Source organism: Brugia malayi (assembly GCF_000002995.4).
Source record: "Brugia malayi strain FR3 genome assembly, contig: Bm_v4_Chr1_scaffold_001, whole genome shotgun sequence".
Classification (NCBI taxonomy): domain Eukaryota; kingdom Metazoa; phylum Nematoda; class Chromadorea; order Rhabditida; family Onchocercidae; genus Brugia; species Brugia malayi.
The window spans coordinates 10,173,799-10,195,550 of NW_025062475.1; the positions used below are offsets into that span (position 1 = coordinate 10,173,799).

General features: G+C 29.6%; 6 protein-coding genes across 6 annotated transcripts; 3 read left to right on the forward strand and 3 right to left on the reverse strand.

Moving 5' to 3' along the window:
* Positions 1 to 398: 398 nt before the first annotated feature.
* Positions 399 to 3,873, forward strand: Bma-npp-1 (putative nucleoporin Nup54, putative; the record flags this gene model as incomplete). Its single annotated transcript, XM_001894715.2, has 11 exons — positions 399 to 499; positions 808 to 920; positions 1,250 to 1,371; positions 1,728 to 1,921; positions 2,073 to 2,256; positions 2,411 to 2,591; positions 2,671 to 2,783; positions 2,919 to 3,025; positions 3,157 to 3,313; positions 3,452 to 3,561; positions 3,777 to 3,873. The coding sequence occupies 11 exons, from the start codon at positions 399 to 401 to the stop codon at positions 3,871 to 3,873; spliced, it is 1,479 nt and encodes a 492-aa protein (XP_001894750.1).
* A 363-nt stretch (positions 3,874 to 4,236) lies between these two features.
* Positions 4,237 to 7,905, forward strand: Bm7533 (DEAD/DEAH box helicase family protein; the record flags this gene model as incomplete). Its single annotated transcript, XM_001894716.1, has 11 exons — positions 4,237 to 4,382; positions 4,555 to 4,761; positions 5,085 to 5,235; positions 5,312 to 5,484; positions 5,694 to 5,776; positions 6,204 to 6,336; positions 6,510 to 6,686; positions 6,850 to 6,963; positions 7,154 to 7,343; positions 7,427 to 7,576; positions 7,846 to 7,905. The coding sequence occupies 11 exons, from the start codon at positions 4,237 to 4,239 to the stop codon at positions 7,903 to 7,905; spliced, it is 1,584 nt and encodes a 527-aa protein (XP_001894751.1).
* A 519-nt stretch (positions 7,906 to 8,424) lies between these two features.
* Positions 8,425 to 9,811, forward strand: Bma-mtx-2 (Metaxin 2, putative; the record flags this gene model as incomplete). The annotated part of the gene is made up of 5 exons (XM_001894717.2): positions 8,425 to 8,526; positions 8,624 to 8,797; positions 8,958 to 9,050; positions 9,234 to 9,457; positions 9,625 to 9,811. The coding sequence occupies 5 exons, from the start codon at positions 8,425 to 8,427 to the stop codon at positions 9,809 to 9,811; spliced, it is 780 nt and encodes a 259-aa protein (XP_001894752.2).
* A 306-nt stretch (positions 9,812 to 10,117) lies between these two features.
* Bma-cutl-25 (Uncharacterized protein) lies at positions 10,118 to 16,349 on the reverse strand (the record flags this gene model as incomplete). Its single annotated transcript, XM_001894718.2, has 9 exons — positions 10,118 to 10,275; positions 10,491 to 10,620; positions 11,017 to 11,154; positions 11,572 to 11,705; positions 11,806 to 11,966; positions 12,515 to 12,660; positions 15,566 to 15,771; positions 16,017 to 16,053; positions 16,302 to 16,349. The coding sequence occupies 9 exons, from the start codon at positions 16,347 to 16,349 to the stop codon at positions 10,118 to 10,120; spliced, it is 1,158 nt and encodes a 385-aa protein (XP_001894753.2).
* A 1,220-nt stretch (positions 16,350 to 17,569) lies between these two features.
* Positions 17,570 to 17,908, reverse strand: Bm3249 (Uncharacterized protein; the record flags this gene model as incomplete). Its single annotated transcript, XM_001894720.2, has 2 exons — positions 17,570 to 17,686; positions 17,795 to 17,908. 2 exons carry the CDS (start codon positions 17,906 to 17,908, stop codon positions 17,570 to 17,572), a joined length of 231 nt encoding a protein of 76 aa, XP_001894755.2.
* A 1,239-nt stretch (positions 17,909 to 19,147) lies between these two features.
* On the reverse strand, positions 19,148 to 20,899 carry Bm3248 (Leucine Rich Repeat family protein; the record flags this gene model as incomplete). Its single annotated transcript, XM_043077375.1, has 4 exons — positions 19,148 to 19,398; positions 19,982 to 20,205; positions 20,433 to 20,498; positions 20,823 to 20,899. The coding sequence occupies 4 exons, from the start codon at positions 20,897 to 20,899 to the stop codon at positions 19,148 to 19,150; spliced, it is 618 nt and encodes a 205-aa protein (XP_042933309.1).
* Positions 20,900 to 21,752: the final 853 nt, after the last annotated feature.

A 21,752-nucleotide genomic window follows, 5' to 3' on the forward strand; every position in this document is an offset into this window, starting at 1 on the left:
TAGGTAAATGATTACGATAAGCAGGGTTACAACGTAAGTAGTTGTGGTTACGATATAATAATTTACATAAGTTTATACCTAATTTTTATTTTGCTGATATTTTAGTGTCTTGTATTACTTCATTTCTTTCTCCATTCGAGAGATGTAATTATAGTTATATTTTATATTCACTTATCTTTAATTATATTTATGTTTATATCCAAGTTTTTCGTTCATGCTTATATTTGCGTTTTTCATATTTGTACTTGTATACATGTTTTGCATTTAGTGATATATTTGTTTTTCCATTTTATTCAAATTTTTGTTCCTAGGATTATTCGATGCTCCTTATGAGTGGAATGTTATGATATGATGATATGTAAAATCCGTTAGTTTGAATACATTTTTAGATCAGAACGATGAGTTTGTTCGGGGGATCGAAACTAGGCACTACTTCAGCTGCAACTTTTGGTACTTCAGTTTCTACACCAGCTTTTAACTTTGGAACTGCAACTTCAAGGTCACTACTATTTCCTTTTATTTTAAAGAAATGTATTATTAATCGGTGTAATTTCCCTCAAAAATATTTAAAGAGATAGCCTTAGCTCTCACGTGGTCATTTGACCATGAAGTCAATTATATTGGTCATATATTAGTCATATTTTTCTTTGTTAGTAAAAAAACAATGTTTAAATAAATTGATAATGGCTTACTTTGACTAAATATCACGTTGCAGTACAGGAAATATAGATATTCATTTCGATTGTTATTATTCATTTTTGATAAAATGAGAAACTTCAATTGTTATCAGATTGTTGTTTATTTCAGTACAACCAATAAACCATTATTTGGCTCCACAACGACTACACAGTCGTCTTTGTTCGGCGCCTCAACAACGACATCCACTTTTGCACAATCTGGAGGATTATTTGGCTCAAAACGTAACTTTTGTTGAAATTTGATGTGTAGTCTTTTTTTAAACTAATGTAGTTGGCTTAGAAAAGTAGCTATTGCTTCACATATTGTTTTGAACATTTTGCATTTTGATTTCAAATACTTTTAATTTCAGATATTATCAGCGATCATTATCCAACTTTTGTTTGGAAGAATAAGGATAAATAGCGGGGTTTTAAGTCATCTTTTTATTTGGTGTTTCATTAAACCAGACTTTTAGTTTTCCCTTCTCCTTCATTCTGTTAAAAATCTTAATGTTGTCCATTCTTGTGTTGGAATATATTTAAACTAACTGTTTTAACTGATCTGCTTTTAGCTGGGGCAACAACTTCAACAACTCTGTTATCGTCTGGGACGAAACCAGCTGGTTTACCAGGTACTTCAACCGCATTACCTGCACAAGCTTCACAAATCTCAACAGTGCAAGATTTGATACAGGTAGAGTTGCATTTTGCTTTCCAGAACTAACGATTTTGTTGTAAGGCTTTCTACTTTGTTGTTGATTGACAATGGCTTAGTTTGATTAAATATCACATTACAGGGAATATAGATATTCATTCCGATTAAAATCATTATATTCATTATTATATTTATTTTTCATATGATTTCTTGATTGCTTCTCCTTTAGTTAAAAAAGAGTAATATATTCATTTTAAAATGTTAAATTTCTTGTTATATAAGCAGGATTTGAGATTAAATTTTTTTCCATACCTAAAATATTAGTTTAGATGTTTTATAGATTTAAAAAATCCCAAATTTTTAATTCTTTGGCAGCCCAACAAGTATATTTTTAGAACTCAGAATATCTCATTCGATCTTTAACATCACCAGATCTTTTTGGGGATGAAAGAGATGGAATTGTTGCGAAATTAAATCAGCTTTTGTCTGCATGCGGAGTTGGTAATGGGTATTATAAAGGCGACCAACAACCTATTTCTTATACAGCAGAAAACCCTTTTTATCAGTTTAAAGCGATTGGTTATAGTAGGTAAGCAGTAATTTGAACTTTTTTCGAGTAAGTACATTTGGATTGGCCGTCTCGCATTTCATTTTGTTTTGAAGTATCAGTGTATGCTGAGATACTTTTTAAAGTTCGTAATTCATTAAAAATAGGCATTGTTTAGGTAACTTATTTTCAGAAGAAGTGATTATTGTGATAGCGATGGTATTATAGCTTTGACTCTAGGAATTAATTATGAGCAGCTTTCAAGAGCCACTCAACGGCAAAAATTCATAGATTCGATGAACCTCATATTAGGCAATAATACAAATGTTCGAGCGCATATTGAACTTATTCGTCCACTCCCTGATAATCAAACTGAAGTAAGCTGTTTCAGTTTCAAGCTAATATATTAATATCTACGAGAAGAATTGGACATAATGGCTGGATTGGTTCTTCATTGTCTTGTTGTAAATTCAAGTTCTAATTACCAATTCTAATTCATTCTATTCTAATAACATGTTTTGTTTTTTTCAGGTTCTACTATATGTAACAGAGAAAGGCAAAGGCAGGTCAAGTAGCAAAGAATTGTGTGCTTTCTTGAAGCAACCTACGCAAGATATACAATTGAAGAGTCAGCTTTGTGTTGTGAATATTCTTCCGCGTACAATAGTGGATGATGCGAAGAAACATGCTTTCATTAAAAATCCTCCAGCGGGTACAAGTTCATTTAAAATTATGGCATAAAATTTATAAATTTTTAATTTCCGTGTTTTTTAATTTGTCCTTTTGTTTAGGATTCGATTCGCAGATTTGGCAGCAAGCTGTGCGAGAAAATCCAGATCCTGATAAGTTGCTTCCTTATCCTATCCGAGGTTTTGAACAATTACGTAAAAGACAAGAATTACAGGTGAAAATAAGAATGTGGCAGTGAATTTCTTTTAAACAAGTTTTGTGAGAAACAAATTTTGTGAATTCTATAAGAAAAAAATTGAGCATAAAATGAGTATAAATCCCTCTGCTCCTACTATATTAATTCTTTCAGGCAGCAGAGATACGTCTTGAGGAGCGTATTGTTGAAGAGCTAAATCAAAAACTTATGCAAATTAATAGTAAATTGATAACGGGACAAAATCAATGTTCGTATCAGCGGTTCGTTTTTCGAAGAAATGAATTTTTGAAACTGATGAAAAAAAAAAGTTTTAGTAGTAAAAGCTTCTCGCCATATTTTGCATTCTATTTTCTACTCAAATGCATTTTGATTTTATTACAGTTTTTTTCAGACAAAGACATAAAGAATTATCGCATCGTTTGTTACGTTGTTTAGCAATGCAATCCCTTCTTCAGCAATATACAATTAGCATTGATAGTGCTGAAGAGAAACTCGAAACACGTCTTGAAGCATTGAATGCTTCTCTTGTAGCACCGGACCAAATCAAGGTTTTTAATTTGTATTTTTAGCTGTGTTGAAATATTGTATATGAATATGAATTCTTCAAATCGCAGTGTATATCTTCAAATAAGATGACGAATGATAGTTTTTTTTTTTTTTTTTACTAATCCTTTATTGTGTTTTAGAGTCGAATTAATGATTTATTAGCGACTTTGCGTGATGAAGCAGAAAATTTGAAAGCAATAGGTGGGACAAAACTGGGATTAACTGAAAGTGATGTTACACAAATTAAAAGGTTAATCTTGTTCAGCATTTGATTTCGTTCCTTTTTTAATATGCTTATCAGAAAGAATGTGAAATTTATAGGCAGAAATTGCTGCTGCTAGTTTCTTTTCGAAATCGAAACAAATACATTAGATTAATTATTAGGAACAATTAATTTTTTGTTATATTGTATCTGTCCAAAGTAAGCATTAATCTGTAACTTTCATTTTTTTTTTTTTTTTTCAGATACTTATCTCGAGCTCAGGAAGCGCTTGAAAGAGTTGTTGACGTAGTTCGTGAAAGTACTGAAGATCTTAATATTATAGAAACGCATCTGAAATGATTCCCAGCAAAGTATTTGTTGTTAGCACTTCCTCACATTTTACTAAATGGATGTATTGTTTTCGCTTTTTTTTCTTTGATGTAGTGTGCTTCACCATAAATAAAGATACATATTTTTAATATTTCGTTTGCCTTCCGCACATATCTTACCTTTATTGTGATATTTCATCATTTATTTTATTACTGAATTTGTTGCTCATCTTTAGCAGAAACGGAATATACTTTTAAATATTGTCGTTTAACTTTCGTGAGGATAGGAAAGCGATCTTTAGGATAGAAGATTTAGAGATTTTTCTCGGTACTATTATTATCGACTTTGAATAATATATGAATGATTGAAAATATTTTCAGCTAAAGGATTATCATGGAAATTGATGAAAAGGATGACGAAAGACCAGGAACAAGTATTTCAGATATTTCAGACGATGAAATAAGTGAGGCCGAAGAATTGAAGGAACATACCTACAAAGTGTTGGGACATGACACTTTCGTAAATTTAAAGAGAATCCAGTAAGTAAAGAAATTATCCAGTTCGGACAGCATCAGAAATTATTAAAGTTTTCTTCGATAGCCAAGAGAGAGAGAGAAAAAAAAATGGAGTTATGACTTTAGTGAAAAGGAACACAGCAGAAACAATAATTGGATAACTATAATAAGCTACTAATATTTTGTAAATTTCCAGTGTTGTACCAACATGGGTTAAACAAGGTGAAACATTTGCATCGGAACTGAATAAAGAAAGTTGTGCAGAGCTTGATTTTGTCAAAGGTTTACACCCTTTACTTGCATGTCGTGTCAGAGAGCACCTCAGGCAATGGTATCCTGTCCAGCGGACAGTTCTTCCACATCTCGTGGCTGCAACCAACACTTGTTCGATTTTTCCTCCAAGGTTTTAAAATTTGAGTTAAACGTTTATCAAATAATGAAAGATGATGTCGGTGATGGAACGAATATATATTTTACATTTGATTAATGATAGCTTTTCTGCTAGTTATTTATGCAAGGAATTTTCCATCTGATAATTTTTCAAACTGTTTATCATTTTGTATCAAAGAATAATTGGTAAATAATCGCTTTGTCCGCCACTAATGACTACTTTTTAGTCGAAAACTTTAAGCAAACTGGTTATAAATTTACTTATGCTTTTATTCATCAGTTGTTTTTGGTGTTTGATATAGGAACTGTATATGTGTTTTTTTTTTTTTTTTTCAGAGATTTAGTTATTAGTTCTCCAACGGGTAGTGGTAAAACTTTGTGTTATGTAATTCCAATTTTAAATGCCTTGCGTGCATGCACAATGATGGATTGTCTTTTTGCACTGATTGTAGTACCAGTACAGAATCTTGTTGATCAAATAGAAAAGGTATGCATTAGATAAATGTAAGGATCGGGTTTATGTAATGATTGTTGATACTACTGTTATAGCAACCGCTTTCCAGGAGTTCAAAAAATATAACGTTTTCAATGTGTGTATCGTTTCACTTTGCGGTAGTCATGATGTTAATGTTGAAAGACAGCAGCTCGAAAGTGCAAATATAGTGATAGCAACGCCAGGTCGTTTGATGGAGCACATAACTGATCTGGATTTTCCGGCCGATTTTACACACTTAAGGTTTGTAATTGGCAAGTTTTCTTGAAAATTGGAATTAGTTAAACTTTGTGAGAATTTATTAGGATTCTCCAGATATTTGCTTCTATAATGAAGCAAAATTTCAAATTTGTCAGCATTGTCGGTTGTTTCTTTGTTTAAAAAATCATTTTTAGTAATATGAAACTTATAATACCTGTTATTTTACTGGAAATTTTCCAAAAACTTTTCAGATATTTAGTAGTGGATGAAGCAGATCGCATGTCACATACAGCTCGTATCGAATGGCTTAACAATCTCGAAGCTGCTGCGAATTGTAATTATTTTGTGTAAAGTTTTAAAAGAACCTTGAAATCAGGATAAAAATAATTTACTCATTTCAGTAGCATAGCTCTTTCTAGATAGCTGTGATGTGTTATCTTGCTCATTAACAGTACTTAAATGATTTTTTTCTCTATGATTAGGAAGATATGAAGTTATTCAAAGGTTCATAAGACATATTTTTAGGCGACAGTGTTACTAGTGGTAGTTCTTGGAAGAAAGTGACGAAAATACATAAGTGATGAGTAAATCTGTTTTTAATAAGATGATATCACATGTTTATTGATAGCCTTTTTCAATTAAAAAATATTTATCCGTAGGATCAGATTTTAGTTGAGTAATTACCGCATTTGTTGGAAATTTGGTTGAAATAACGCTACTCGAAGGTCAAAAATGCCACCAAAAGTTGTTTTATTTTACAGATAATCATAACTGTGTCACAATTGATGATCTTTATAACGCAAGTTTCTTGCAAAAGATACTCTTGTCTGCTACCTTATCTTTAGATGTTGAAGACCTGCATGAATGGCGTCTTCGGCATCCTTGTCTATTCAAGTATGAATTTTATATACTCTTACTCAACTCTTGTTTTAATTCTGCCGACTATTGTTTCATTCCTACCATGAATTATTCACCTTCTTATCTCTTTTTTCGATCCTTACTTCACGTATTTCTAAATTCTTCCAATTTGATTGTTTATTCAGTATTGGACGATATTTCTTTTGCAGAGCAGTGAAAGAAGATGTTGTCGTAACGAATGAGTTAAGCTTGAACAGTGTTATCATCCCAAACTCATTAAAGATCGAGTATATTGTTTGTGATACAAAATTCAAACCGCTTGTAACACATGAACGAATCGAGGGACGAAAATCTTGGAAAAAAATTTTAATATTTGTTAACAGCAAGTAAGCACTTTAAAATTGACGCCATTTATGAAAGTGTGCTTTTATATAAACACTAGAGGTTTACATAGAATCACTAGAAACTAAAGAAAGGATGTTTTTATTACGATTCCTTGAAAATTGTTTTGAGGACTTGGCAGAAATTCTGGTTCCTTTCTATTTTTAGGTTAGCTAGCTATCGACTCGCAGTACTATTGAAAATGCTTAGTGTTGGGAAGTATCAAGTCGAAGAACTCTCATCAAATCTTTTTGGTAATCGTCGACAGAAAGTATTAGCAAGGTGTGGAATCTGATTTGTTAATGTATCTGGCTTTATTTTTTTGTATGTTGATAAACATGAAATTTATAGTTACCTTCGATACCAAACAATTTTTTTAAAAGATAAAATTTTCTTCGCTAACGGTAATATTGACTTTTTTTGGAAGGTATTGAGTAACTTAATCCATTCTTTACTTAAAAAATTATTTTAGGTTTAGAAAAGGAACCACAAGAGTGCTTATTTCAAGTGATGTCTTGTCTCGCGGGATTGATGTTATGGACATTGATGTCGTAATTAATTATGATAGACCACTTAATGAGAAATTATTTGTTCATCGAGTGGGGCGAACAGCAAGATGTGGCAAGAAGGGAAGAGCCATTTTCCTTATTACAGCTAAAGAAGTAGTGTTTTGTTATTTCCTTTTCATATTCTTCATTGTTTTCACTTTTTCTTTAGACTTAAGCATATCTGTCTGCATTTTCAGAAAAAAGATTTCCAAGCTACCCTTCAAACAGTTTCTTTTACCGGAAAGGTTAAAGAAAGGAATTTTGAAGGTGTGAAAGATGCTGAAACAGGAGAACTATATGGACAAGCATTAACAAAGCTTAAAGAAACTTTACAAAATACACAAAAGGTAGTTTTTCGGTTACAAATCAAAATTTTAAAATGACAAGTAATATTACATACCGAGAAATAAATCATATTGGTTAGAAAATTGATTTATTCAAATTACGGAAAATGTTGGAAAACGGTTTCTGTCTCTAACTTATAATTCATATGTGTCACTTCAAAGTAAGAATAACACACATTATCTGAACAGGCATCCGCTATTCATGCTTAATAGTTTATCATTTTTAATAAATTAATCTTAATAGATTTGAATTTTCCTAATGATTTCTTTAGGCGAGCATCAGGAAGAATGGAAGTTTCAAAAAGCGATGGAAGAAAGTTACGAAATCATGAAATCATTGTTGCAGTTCTATAATTTTCTTCAAGACTTTAAACTTCGAGTTTGTAAACGTGGTGAATTGTTATTGTTGTTGTTTTCACTATCCAATAAATTACTTCCAGTGCATACCATTAAATTTACTTCACAGTTTCTGTTGTTTATACAGATTCATAGTACTTAAGTCCATAACAGATTGAAATTTGCTAGCATTTAAACTGATTAGTCAGACTTATTCTTCTTATCACTTATTTTATCTGGTCGGAAACCATTAACAAAACATTATTTTCAAAGCAGTACTTATCAACTGTTTACTTTAGTCAAGAGAGGATGACAGTGAGTGTCCAAATTGCTTCCATTCTATAAGTTTCAGGTTTAACCATTAACTCTTCCGCAAATCAATGATCATTTATGTAAGATGATAAAAATATATTTTAATGGTAAGGATTTTATTAGTTTGTTATTCATAAATCTGCATGAGAAATTTGTAGGTGATCTGGAATTGTTAATATAGAACGATGACGGGGAGCTACTTCATGACCGATCTTGTTGCCGATAGTCTATCATCTGAAATTGATGTCGATTGGAGTGGTGCTGTGCTGTACACGCCGTATTATACACAAGCCCTTCTTTATGAAGTTTGTTGATATTTTGTTGAGTTTTAAAGTTAAAATGCAAAATAAAATCCTGGCATAGCATTTGCTTTAATTATAACCAGTGAATATGCATTTATAGTATGCTGATTGCGTAGCTGTACAAACATTGTTAAAAATGGCAAACTTACCAGTTCGCTTGGAAGAGCGTCCGAATGCTGAATTCATGTCACCAACCGGAAAAGTACCTTTCCTGAAGTTGCAATCATTCCTGGTATCCGAATTTTTACCAGTTGTTGATTTTCTCGCGAAACGTGTAAGTGTAGAGGCTTTGCGCTAATTATCTTTTTCTTCAAATAGAAACAGTATACTCTGAACTTTCGTTAATTGAAGCTCAGCATTTTTTGATTTTAGAATTTAAACCATAATTGAGATTATTGTATATGATCAAACATTTAAGATAATTTTTCTTGCAGAATGTAAAATTATCAGCAGGCTTGACAGATCTAGAACGAGGAGACATGCATGCACATATGGCTCTTTTCGATGACATTCTTAAAAATGTCGAGGTAGCATTCAGTTTGCAAATTTCAGGTATTCATGCTCTATTGAAAGCTTTGTTTTTGACTGCTATGAGTGCTCTTTTTTAACAGAACTGCTGAAATTTTACCGTAAATGTACTCTTGACTTTTCTGGAACTTTAATTGTACTTTCGTCTTTTTAATTTATATAACAAGATTATTCAGTTATAGATGTATGTTATGTGGATGGACAAGAGGAATTATTCTCAGGTAACGAAATGCAGGTACGGATCAGTTTATCTGTTTCCGTTGAATCTAATTTTACCACGAGTGAAATGGCGTGAAGTGAATAACTATTTAACTGCTGTAGATTGGAAAAGTAAGTCACAGGAATGTGTAATGGATTTAGCAGATCGCTGCTTCAAAAGTATGTCGTCGAAACTTGACCACAATGAGTTAGTTTTCTTTTTTAGTCTTTTTTTTTCCAATATTAAGCTGAAAAGAAATTATGAATTTGAAATCAAAATATGGATTATGAGGTTGTGACATGAATGTTCGTTCTACTGTATATTCGATACTTTATTGATTCTTAAAAACATTCTCAGTTTCCACTTCATTTAAGATACTTCTTCGGTGATTCACCAACTGAACTAGATGCATTGGCATTCGGTCATTTCTATACCATTCTGACAACAGAACTGCCGAATATGGAATTAAAAAATTGTCTTCGTCGATATTCAAATTTAACTGAATTTTGCCAAAGGATTGACAAAAAATATTTCGTTCCAGGAACAGAAGCAAAGAAGTGAATAAAAATTCTGATGACCAGCTATTTTGTTTTGCGTTTTAATAAATAATTTGAAGAAGACTGCAGCAGATATTAACGAGATTTTAGTGAAATGCGAAATTTCTGATTTTATTGCTAAATGGCATTAACATTGTTGACAATCGTGTAAAGGCTGTTTTAAATCGATATGAACAGATAAGTCGAATCGTTGAAACAATTAGCATAATGTACTACTTTTGAATCATTTCCAATTTTAGTATATGAAAATTTAACTCTTTCCGTATGTAAATTTTATACAATACACATAAAATATCACCGAGTTTAAACTTTATTGTTTACTCTGAGATCGATAGATCGATAAGCCAAAACTACCCGCTACCGTTATTGTAGCCAAATATGCCGTTGTTAAGGCAGCAAATGTTCCGGCAAAAAATTTCTTATTAATACAAATTCCATTATAGAGCCTCAATGTCTTCTCTCCCATACCTGAAATTATATAAAATCTCGCTTGAAATTATGCAACTATTAATATGAATTTAAAAGAGAAATTTAAATGACGAGTTGTCAGAAATGTTCGATTAAACCTATCCCATTATATGTTTTTTAGGTTATTTTTTTCCGATTTTGTTTACTCGGTTCAAATCCTTTGAATAGTCTCAAAATGTTTGCATAAAGAAACGAAGGTGAAGAGAAGGGATTACTTTGATAAGGTAAGGTATGAACAGGTTGATCAGTGACATGAAGCTTATGATGTACTAAGTTGTCTGTTGAATAAATTTCAATTCTCTTCTCTTCTTTTTCCATCGATCGTTTTATTCGTTTAGAGCAATCCTGTAGAAATATGAAGGAGGAGAGAAATTAATATACATATAATAAGTGTTATGTATTTCATTTGCAATGTAATTTTCACTTATAAAGGAGAAATAAAGAATGCTGTTTATGATATATTGTAAGATCAGAGGTGTATAAGTCTATCTGTTATTTAAGTAAAAGAAAAAAATTGAATCATTAGAAATGTGATAGAAATGAAGATGAAAACAATGAGAAAGGGAGAGAGAGAAAAAAGGAAATATAAAACTTTTCCCTCAGTTTTTTATTTTGATGCAAATAACAATTGCTGAATTAATGATGGAGGAATAACTGAAAAAAAAAAATCAAGAGTGTAAGTTAAATAATTTAAACAACAACGGAATTATCACTGTAAATTGAAGTGTAAGTAAGGCTTACTGGTTGTTTAGGACACAAATAATCAGTACTATTAGTGACAATAAATTGATCGAATTTTCGCAAACATGTAGCAACTGCACATGATATCCATACTTCATCAGCATCCGGAAATTTAAATGCCAATCCGTCAGCAAATGCCTGAAATGATCATTCATTTTCTGGCACATCAATGATAAGAATAATTATTTTCTCTTCCTTTTATCATGTCTTTTTAAAACTTCATTAATAAAAATTCGGATAGACTTGCAATTTAAAAAAATTTTTTTTTAAACTTTACTTAATCGATTGCAAGTAATTAATTGTTCTTGTATTTTTATGAAGTAGGAAGAAAAGCGAAGAGATAAACAGTTAATTTTATTAAATTATCTTAATTAATTTGTACAGATTTTAAATTCGTTCTTTTTCTCTTTCTTCTTTTCTAACTCATTTATCAGCCAATTTTTTCATGTTTCTTCCTTTTTTTTTCCTCATGATATGTTCGTTTGAAGTTACAATATAATTGACAACAATATGTCCTTGACCTTAAGATTATTTTTTTTTCTTAAGATTATAAACCTTAAGGTTATTTTCTGGGTACTGTACATTTGATACAATAACAGAATCCAAGGAGCATCCATTTTCGATTATTTTCATCTTACGGCCATCTTCTGCTTCCACTGAACATTCCTTTATCCATACACCGTAAATACCTGTACTAATGATACATTCACTAATTAATTGATTCAAAATTTCAAGCAACACAATTCTGTTTTTTATAACAGAAATTATTGGTGAAACAGTTTAATTTACCTGCTTTAGAGTTCAAATGCCAAATGTACATCAATGGTTCACCAACAGAGACTAATCGTGCCGGTTCCATATTTGGATCCGGTACACGTCCCTGAACAACCGTTAATTTCATAATTGGTATATCAGCTATTCCATTAATTACACCACTTGTACTCTTTTCTCTACAAACATTGCACAATTTTGAACCAATTTTTAAAGAAATTTGAATATCTCAAAATATATTTTAATTAATGGTTTTGCATCTTTCTTATTGCTAAGGATAGAATTGATAAATTTGTACAGTCCATTACTTTTACATTATTAAATTTAAAATCCTTCCAATTTTATTGCTGGCGGCGATACTTATTAATGTAAAATCAATACTGCTTTATTATTTACTCCAATTGATTAGTTATATCAAATAATAATAACAATAATAATTTGAAAGCGTTCACTATTTCATTCTATTATTTATATCTTTTATGTTTTCATTTTGTCAGCAATTAAACTACAATTCACAATAAAATGCTTAAACCAATAAACGAAAAACCTAATCATAGAATATTTAAAAAGTTTGAAAAAAAAAAAACAATTATTTTTCAAAAAAAAAAAATGGAAATAATGCAAAAGAAAAAAGAAAGAAAATATAAAATAGAAATTCCAATTTTTTTCTTTGCTTTTTTCTAATATTAGAATAATAAAATTTACAAAAATGTCGAAATTAACATACGCTATGAAATTGAATTTGGTTGCGACCTTGAAAGATTGCTGTTGAAAAATGCAATGTACCGCAAAAGAACGATCGTCGGCAGTCACAAAATTTGGATGAAAACTGAAGACGAATACCACAAATATTTCAACTTCTTTTGTTTCAGACTAAAATTAAAACACTTTTTCCTCTCTTTTTTTTTTTGAAGAAAATACTAATTTAATTTATCCTAAATAAACCGTTGAATAAGCATCTCTGTTGGAAAATCGACAAGATATAAATGGAATGTACTAATTAACATGAGTATTCGAAAAGGATGAAAAAGTGAGTGACAAAATAAAGAATTGAAATTATACTGGAATTAGTACTTAAATAACGAATTTTAAAGATAAAGCAATTGTAGAAATATTTATGCTCTATGTTACTGTAATTGCTCCACGATAAATTAATTATTAACAAAAATTTCTGATGCTAACACTTATTTCTCTGATAATTTTTCAATTAAATAAAATGTAGTCTATTTATTTTTTTTTTTTGAAGTTTTTAAAAATTTTTTTGTTTTCAAAAGTTGTTATAGCAATAGAGACGAAAATTACTTATTTAGCATGATGTTTGTAGTGATAAGAAAGCGGTGATAATTATCAGTATATTAGTGAAATAATTTAACATCAGAAATTTGTCTCACTTCGTTTCCATTAAAAATTTTATTTTATTTTAATTTCATTTTTTTGATAATATTTGTTAGAAAAAAAAAAAGATAATATTTCCAGCATATTAAACTAACGGTGCTCTCAATAATACAAAATAAGTTTTTCGAAAAAAAAAAAAACACATTATATTAGTTAATGTGCTTTAAAAGTCTCAGTACAATTCCTAAGCTATTAATAAAATAATCAGTAACAGATATTTGAATTAAAATTAAGTAATTGGGTTAGAATTAACTATGACAATATTCTCTCATTTTTTTCGAACTCCAATGCATTAAAAGAAAGTGTTTTTTTCTTTTTCTTAATTTGAAGATAATTAAATCACTTATTTCTTAGCTTAAATAAATTTAAGAAAAGATGTCAGTAAAAAATTCATAAATTTAACTCTACAAATTTATAATTTACCGCTCATTTATCAATTCAATTACTCTATCATTACAGTATCAGTTATGCAGTGATAAACTGAGAAGAAATAAAAAACAAAAAAATATTTCGTTCTAATAAAAGTTCAAATAATTCGAATTCATTAAAAAAGAACTTCTTTCTTTATTTTTAAAAATGTCAGCTAACATTGTTATGCATTCGTTATTATTGTTACAGTAATCACTTTATTGTTCCATATAAGAAAGAGCAAATAATAAGAGACAGTTATTTGCAAATGTTTACTTTTGGTAAAATTTTTTGATTTTAGACAATTTAGAAAATTAGGAATCATTTGAGAAAATCAAATGAATTGAAATAATTTGAATTTTTGAATAGAATGAAATACTTTATGAATTAGAATTTGCTACTCAATTATATTTGTATGTTTTATTTTCTTTTTCCTATATATGAAAATAGTAAATTTGGATTTTCATTAATATTGAGTAATGAGGGGATTTCATTAACATTTAATTAATTTTGTCGCAAGTACACTAGAAAGAGAGAACGAGAGAAAGGGAAAAAGATGAAAAGGGACGACCCAATTTTAATGCATCACAATTAATCTTCAAGCAAAACTGATAACCTTGACCCTAGTAGAAAAAAACAATCACCTGAGCCTCAATAAGTAATAATTACAAAGGAATGCTCTTTGCTAATTGGAATTAATTACGTGTAATGAATTCTTCGATAGAAATTATTTTAGAGGCAGTGGTTACAGCAAATGAATTAATTTTATAATTCTACTACAATTGAAATTCGAATGAATTCATTTCCAGTCGAATCAATTTTTTATTATTAATTAAAAATAATGATTAATTTTATTATACTCAAAATATCTGAAGTTTATTTATGTTCCATACGATTTTTTTTTTTTTAAATTCAGTTTAGCTCATTTTTTTCAATCTATTTGGCTTATTCGAATTAAGATTATTTAATTTTATAATATGTTTAGTTTACTGATAAATTTTATGAAATATTAATCTTCGAAAAGAAATTAAATTTGATTAAAACATTGTAAAGATGAACAGTTGGTCGATATTGATTGTATGTTATTACTATTAGTAATATAAATTAAGGTAAAGGAAGTTGCTTGAGCAGTATGCTTATGTATTTTATTATTGAAATTAGCTTATAATTATTTGCTGTTAGGAATAAAAGTAGGAAGTTTATCAATTAGTAAGTTTTATTACTTTTAATAGTAAAATTTTGCTACCTGTAATGGATATGCTAACAAAAAAGAAAGAAATTTCAAATTAAAAAAAAAAAAAAAAACATAATTGTTATTCTTTTCTGGTTTATAAGACTAATCTTATTTGATAAATATAAAATATTAGTTAATAAGTCATTTTGCTCAATTGAAATTGGTGTAATTAAAACAATGTTTGCAGCTGACCTATGATGTAAAAATACTTCGCGTTTTTTCCTTTAGTTCACATTTACATTTTAAATGTGATAATGATTTATTGCTAACTAGTTGTATGTTAATGACATATGCTTATCATTAGTAAGTGATAATAAATTACCTCATAAATATAGGTAAATAACGCAATGATACATTCTTAGAGCAAATGTTCCAATATTGAAATATTATTTCTTATATTTATATCACTGTTATTCCCGTTACATTCAAATTTGTTCACTACGAATTACTTTAAAATCAAAATACTTGTCACACCTAATTTTCAATAGATTGAAATAACCAATTTATTGTTCATATATTTGCTTTATTACAGTAATAGTTTTTTTATCACTCATTTTATCACTGAAGTAGCTGTCTTATCACCGATACAGTTTTTTTTTTATTGCTTCTATGATTGCCCTATGAATTTTATTTACCACTGCAATAGCTACTTTACCACCTTATCATTTATATAAGCTATCTTATCAGCGAGAATATGCTAACTGATAATTAATTATACTATCTAAGTGATACTGTACTTACATTCCTTCGTAACACCAAACCACATTGACCTATACGATTTATGGGAATTGAAAGTGACGGTGTCGTAGTGTTTTCGTTGAGTGTATAGATCGCAGCGCATCCGTTGCTCCGTCGCCAATTCTTGATGAAAACAACACCTTCAAATGATTCTTCGGTTGTACCTTCGATCGTTATATTCTCCGGTCCGCATACTGCTTCAGGCATTCCTATAACACCATTAAATTTTTTATTACTTCAAATTTTTAAAATTCCTTCAAAGAATTTCTCTAAAAATTTTATATGCAAAGAGAAGCATAAAAATTCAAGGGAACATTGATTCATTTTAATAGAAAGAAAGGAGAAATTTTTAAACAAAATATGGGTTTAAATGCAAATTTTCATTTTTCTTTAAAACTGATAATATTTCTAATGTTTGAAAATGGAACCTAAGTAGAAGCACTATAAAACTAACCTATTAATTTATTATCGATTGTTTTCGCCGTAACAGACTGAAAGTAATAAATCAATGATCAAAATTATATAAATTTATTTATTTGTTTAATTGACATAGCATCAGTTTTATATGTTATCATTTTTAGATATCATTAAAATATAAAAAGTTCTTCTGACATCGATAGCAAATGTTTTCTCTTTATTTTCCTTTTTTTTTATATTTTTATTAAGAATTTGATTTGTCGAGTAGTCACAATAAACATATAACTTAGAAAGTTTTTTTCGTTTTCGTTAAAGGACATACCAGGAAGAAGTTAAGAAGAAATTGTAGAACCGGAAAGAGTTGTAGCATAATCCTGGAAAGTGAGAATGAACAAGGAAATAAGAGCAAAAATAGCTCAGCAATAGCGGAACAAATTATTTGCTGTATATGGGATTAAGCGAAGAGAATGAACGGAAAAATGGAAACCCGGCGGAGGAGAGGCGGAAATAGTAGAAAGAAGAATGAGGGAAGAAAAAGGCCGCCACAAAATGAGGAAATGAAGAAAACGGAGTATGAAAATGACTTTGCACATGGTGTGTATATATTATAGTAGTAGTAGTAGTAGTAGCAGAAACAGTAGCAGTGGTAGTAGTAGTAGTATTGATGGCCTTGGCCTGGTATGAGCGGAAAAAGTTTCAGAAAATGTGGGAGAACTACCCGTTATATATACCATCTTGTACAAAGCAAAAGATATCTCTTTTCATTTCATATTTCTAAATTTCCTTTTTTTTGGACATGACAAAACTTTGTTAATTTGTTGAAATTTATAAACAAAAAAGGAAAGTAGCCGATTCTCCTTTCAATAAATATTAATTCATTTTCAATAAAAATTATTAGTTTGTTTTAGTTATCATTTATTTACTTTTACTTCATAATTATACAACATCCCAATTTAACTATTCAATTTCAGTTGTAACTAGTTGACTTACTTAACGACACCTTCTAATTTATCAACTTGCAACATTTTATTATCGATACGTTTGTAAATATTTAATCAGTCTTCAATTTGCAACAATGTCACAACTGGAAAAGATCAACTAAAAATGAATGAAACGGATAGCAAGCAAAGTGGAGAAAATGTTACCAAATCATTCCTTTTTTTTGGAACTGATAGTTCTTTTTCTTTTTAAAAAAGATGAAGTAAAAGATGCATAATCATCTATCAAACAAGATAAGAGGTAGGTGCTTGGAAAATATTAAGACGTATTATTACCAATTCAACCTATTTAGCTTTTTTCTTTTCTTTTGATGAAAAATTTAATCTAGTTTTCTACCAATTTCCTCTTTATGATATTATCTGTACACTTGCTGAATGATGAAAGTGCAACAAACTGCATGGTAGAAAAAAATTTTGAAAATGAGCAGTTTCTAGAATCGAAGAGAATAAAAAGCGAGAAAAAAATTTTTTTAATCGAACCCATACAATAGTAAATGCATTGCTATTAATTCTATATTGTACAAACAGTAGATAAGCATCATTTAATTATTAGTATCATTATCAATATTTTTAATATCATTTATCCTTATAGTCACCTTAATTTCTTAATCCTGTTTTGCGCTTCATCCACAACGTCATGAAGCCCATCTGCATCAAGTTCATCTAGTAATACTCTAATAGCGGAAATAATTCGTGTTTTCCGATGACGCTGCAAATTAGAATCTTTTAAATTTTACTGACATTTTAAATGATTAGTATGCTTAGATTAAAGCAAATGTTCACAATATAAAGGGAAAAAATTTTTAATTTAACTTACAAGTGTTGAATATGACGTTGATCTTGGAAGGCTGATACTACGCTGTTGCGACAAATGCGAATTGTGAAATTGCTTGAAATCATGAGGCATATCTTGCATACTATGAAACATCATCGGATTCACCTTATCAGATGATGACACTTCTAAGCTGGAAAATAATAATTCTTTTTAGTGACAGTAATGCAAAGATTTTCAATATAAAAGTAATATTGAAGTAATTATACGTAATCACTTTATTGTCTTATTGTTTAAAATCAACCAGTTCTGTTTTACAGCTTATCAATGACAATTAGTACGTTAAAAAAAACTTCCTGAAATTATAATTTGAAACGAAATTATTCAATAATGTAAAATCACAGTAAAATATACAAGGAAGAAAATGAAACATTTAGTCTCGTATTCTGAGTAAAACTTATTCAATTTGATAAAACTATTTGTTATACCTAATATCGATCGAAATTTTAAACAAAACAGGAAAAAAGGACGTGATAATGTTGTGCATTACACGTTAAAAATCCAATTTTGTTTACTTTAAAAATTTAAAGTAAAAAGTCAAGATAATTTTATAAATATCAGCTATGTATACAATATTCTTTTCCCACTAACTTTTACTAATAATTCCTTGATGGACAACCAATCAATTAAATTTTAATTGCGACTTTTTTTGAAACAAAACTCCGAATATTCACCAACTTATGTAATATTTTTCAGAAATTTCGAATATTGTGAATTTCATATTCACATTAAATTGAAACAAATAATTTCGTGTGAAAATCAATCGTACAAATTGAATCTAAGTGTTAGGATAAACAATATTATGAATCGTTTATCAATTTCTCATTTCTTATTGAGCCATTTCCTCATGCGTTTTTTGTTTATCTTGATATAATTTTGATTTCCCATCTTTTTTTTTTTTATTCATAATCATTATTAATGGCTAGAATACCGAAAATATTACACATGTAGAATTCCCTATCCTTTAGTCAATCGTATTAGATATTTTTAGCATAGTTTTCGTTCACAAACCAATTCCTGCATCTGAGAGGATCTATTATATACTGCAAACCACTTCCATTCTAACATATATATTTGTATGTGAGAGATGTGTGAGATTTACTATAAATTTTTACTCTTTGCCTTCTTCGACTTTAACAACTTTCGACTATACAAAACCAAAGCTCTCTCAAACCCAAACAAATACTCGTCAGTAAAATTAAACCCGAAGTCTTTAACCTGACCAAGCAATTCTCTCCAGAATCTACGAGTAAAAAAAGAACCTTCATCAAAGTTTTGAATGTACAAAACCAAAGCTCTCCCAAACCAAATAAAATTCACTGTATATGTTGCTTAACATTACATAAATGTTTGCTTAAAATCTTGCCATAAATTTCGATTATCATTCTGTATTTCAATATTTTCTTCATACACGAATGCCTCCATTTGTTTCGGGGATTGTTGCTTAATGTGTCCCGGATTATGGGTTAAATGATTAGGCATTAATTCTTGAATACGAGGATGATTCGGAATAATTTTATCAATAACTGTTCTCTGATCATTTTCCCAATTAATTTCAGTAGCATTCAGTAGTTCATCAATTGTTACCTCTGAAAAAAAAAAAAAAGTTAAGAATGTAGAATGGAGTCCTTATGACTATTAGATAATTACACACCAAAATTATACATCCAGTGATGGATGTCAACCGCAATTATTTCGATGTTAGCCAAATAATGGTAACAAGGATCGCTAACGATGACAAGGAAAGCAATAGCAGTTGAATAATGATGACAAGGAACGCAATAGCAGCTGAATAATGGTGACAAAGATCGGAAAAGCAGTTGAATAATGGTGACAAGCAATATCAGCTGAATAATAGTGACAAGGATCGCAACGTAGTTGAATAATGGTGACAAGAACCGCAAAAGCAGTTGGATAATGATAACCAGTCTATTTTATAATTGCATAATAAAAAGTTAACAATATTTGCCTTCTCTATAGACTAAAATTAAACTAAAAAAATACATCATATAAAAAAAAAAAAAAAAAAGTATGTAAACTAATGTATATATATATATATAGAGTAGAAAACGCTGCTATTGCGTCCTTGTCACCATTATAGACTAATGTTAATAATTTAAGATTTATATTTTAATTCCACTCCATACTGATATGCATAATAGATTTACTTACGTTTGTCATCCAAACGTGTAAGGTTAGGTAAAATTCGCAAAACTTTCGCACGATGCTTGTTGTCAGCCGTGCATGGATTTTCATCAATCCAAAGAATTCTCAACAGCTTCAGATTTCTCAGATGCTCCAATTCATTTAAACTGCTAATTTCATTTTTCCGAAGATATAATTCTTCTAGCTGCATACAATTCTCCAACGGTTTTAAACATTTCACTCTGTTCATACTAAAAATTATCATACTTTATATTAACTGAGATCAGCGGACTAGTTATCTTAATGAATAAACTATATGCTTTAATTAAACATAGACTATCAGTGGATTTTTATACTACATACTTTAATTACTGATTTATACGTCTCAATTCACAATGCATCTTAATCAATGATTTATCACATTCTCTCTCCCTCTTTTTTCTCGTAAATTTATTGAAGACAAGCAAGAAGAAAAAACCTAAGAGAAAGGATCTGCAAATTAATCATCTGAGAGCAGAGATCGATGTTATCAATATCACAACCCCTGAAATATGTATATTGAAGATACAGTAGACTTGACGTCACGTATACCACATACTGTTTCATGATTTATAATGACGTTATATTAAGTGGTTATAAAATTGGAAGATTTTTTCAATGCAAGTTATATTTCGCAGGAATACATATATGTTGTCATCGAGCAAATAATAGTATGTAATTAATAATTGAATACAGATTAAAAATTATAAATAAATGATTACAAATATAAATTGGAATAAATATAAATAAAAAATGAACGTTAATAAACAAACAAACACATTTAATCAGTCATTTTTCAAAGTAAAGTTTAAGAAAGTCAGAAAATTACCATAAATTCAACTTTCGAACACATTCGACGGTAATTCTGGTACGACTATAAACAATTGATTCAGTTAATCGAACCATAATAATGTGGTTGTCACTATGTTAAGAGTAGATTGGAGGATGAAATAAGAATTGATAGTGACAGTGCTGCATACACGTCTGATGTTATGTCTAGGCTCACTGGGCCAATTGCTTGGCTCACTGCGTTGTATTGTCCTGGGCTCCTTCACATCATCAATCTGCTGTTGTGTTTGCTGTATTGAAAGGATGTCGAGCTAGCAGTGGAAGCTAACTGATCTGGAAAAAAGGAATTCAATTGGGATTTATTACTTGATCATCTCACCCTATTCTTCATTCTGTCCAATTATTACTGATCCATAAATTTCTTTTAATAACAAAAAAAGGGAATGCAAAAGAATAAAAATATCACTTCATTTACTAATTAAATTAATTATTAAATTTATACCATTATTTAATCTAAATCTTTCAAATACAGCAAGTTTAATTCTTGTAAAAATAATGATTCCGAAACGAAATGTTTCCATTATTTTCTGGGCACTAATGCAAAGAAAATGTTTTTTTTTTACTGTATTCTGCATCAAAAATTAAATATTATTGAGTTGCAGCAGTGGTTGGGAGTTTCAACCGGATGGTTTCAAATATTTCATGAGGAAAATTGAATGTGAGCCAACTTCCTAGGTTTCGTCCTTTCTCTGAGGGTGTGTGTGTGTGTCTGTACGTGTATGCGTGTGTGTGTGTGTGTGTGTACACAACACTTTTTGCATACTTCAAATTTACTTCCTCGTTCGTTAATTTAAATCTAAATTTAGCGGTTGACCTCTCATTTTCATTAGTTCTCACGTGCGTGACTATTTGCACTATGTTATGAATTGATTATCTGTGGATTTACTGAGAGTTTCAATATTTTATTGGG